Source organism: Struthio camelus, chromosome 5 (genome assembly GCF_040807025.1).
Source record: "Struthio camelus isolate bStrCam1 chromosome 5, bStrCam1.hap1, whole genome shotgun sequence".
Taxonomy (NCBI): Eukaryota; Metazoa; Chordata; class Aves; order Struthioniformes; family Struthionidae; genus Struthio; species Struthio camelus.
In genome coordinates this window covers 18,084,643-18,085,107 of record NC_090946.1, presented here as the reverse complement: position 1 = coordinate 18,085,107, position 465 = coordinate 18,084,643, and the positions used below count along the sequence as shown (strand labels likewise).

At 40.4% G+C, this 465-nt stretch overlaps 1 protein-coding gene across 8 annotated transcripts in view; it reads right to left on the bottom strand.

Moving 5' to 3' along the window:
• Window positions 1-465, bottom strand: part of TNNT3 (troponin T3, fast skeletal type) — a 42,918-nt gene that overhangs the window by 26,433 nt on the left and 16,020 nt on the right. For 5 of the 8 annotated variants that reach the window (XM_068944800.1, XM_068944801.1, XM_068944803.1 and 2 more), the window contains one exon: window positions 23-34. The exons of the other annotated variants lie outside the window; for them this stretch is intronic. In XM_068944800.1, coding sequence (XP_068800901.1) covers window positions 23-34 — 12 coding nt within the window. The remainder of the gene's footprint in view (window positions 1-22; window positions 35-465) is intronic. 8 annotated transcript variants of the gene reach the window in all.

Here is a 465-nt window from a genome sequence, read left to right as displayed (position 1 = left end):
AACCAGAAGCCATGTCACATACCTTCTTCCTGAGCTTCAGGGGGCAAGTGTCATGGAACAAGAAGCAACAGCAAGCAAGAAAATGAAACAAAAAACTGTTAGAAAATTGTCTTCTAGTGAGCTATGGCTTGGAGAAAAGGTGGTTAAAAAGCGATGGAAAGAAGTTACATAGCAAGGAAACAAATGACTTCAGAAGATAACGCAAAGGTCAAGCAGAAGTGGAAAACCATAGAAGGGTATATACCTCGGAGGAGACGGCCATGCAGATTAAAGAAATAGGGAAACAATCACCTGCCTATTAATTTCATATTAATAATGAAATTCTTGAAACCCCAGAAGAAAGAAGTTAGGTAAGAAAAGAGAAAGCAAAAAAGGAAGAAATCCTTCTCCTCTTCGGACGGTTTGTCTGTACTGATGACACCCTGTGCTCACTCTTTGCATGTTTGACAAGGCGTGAAGAAGCGT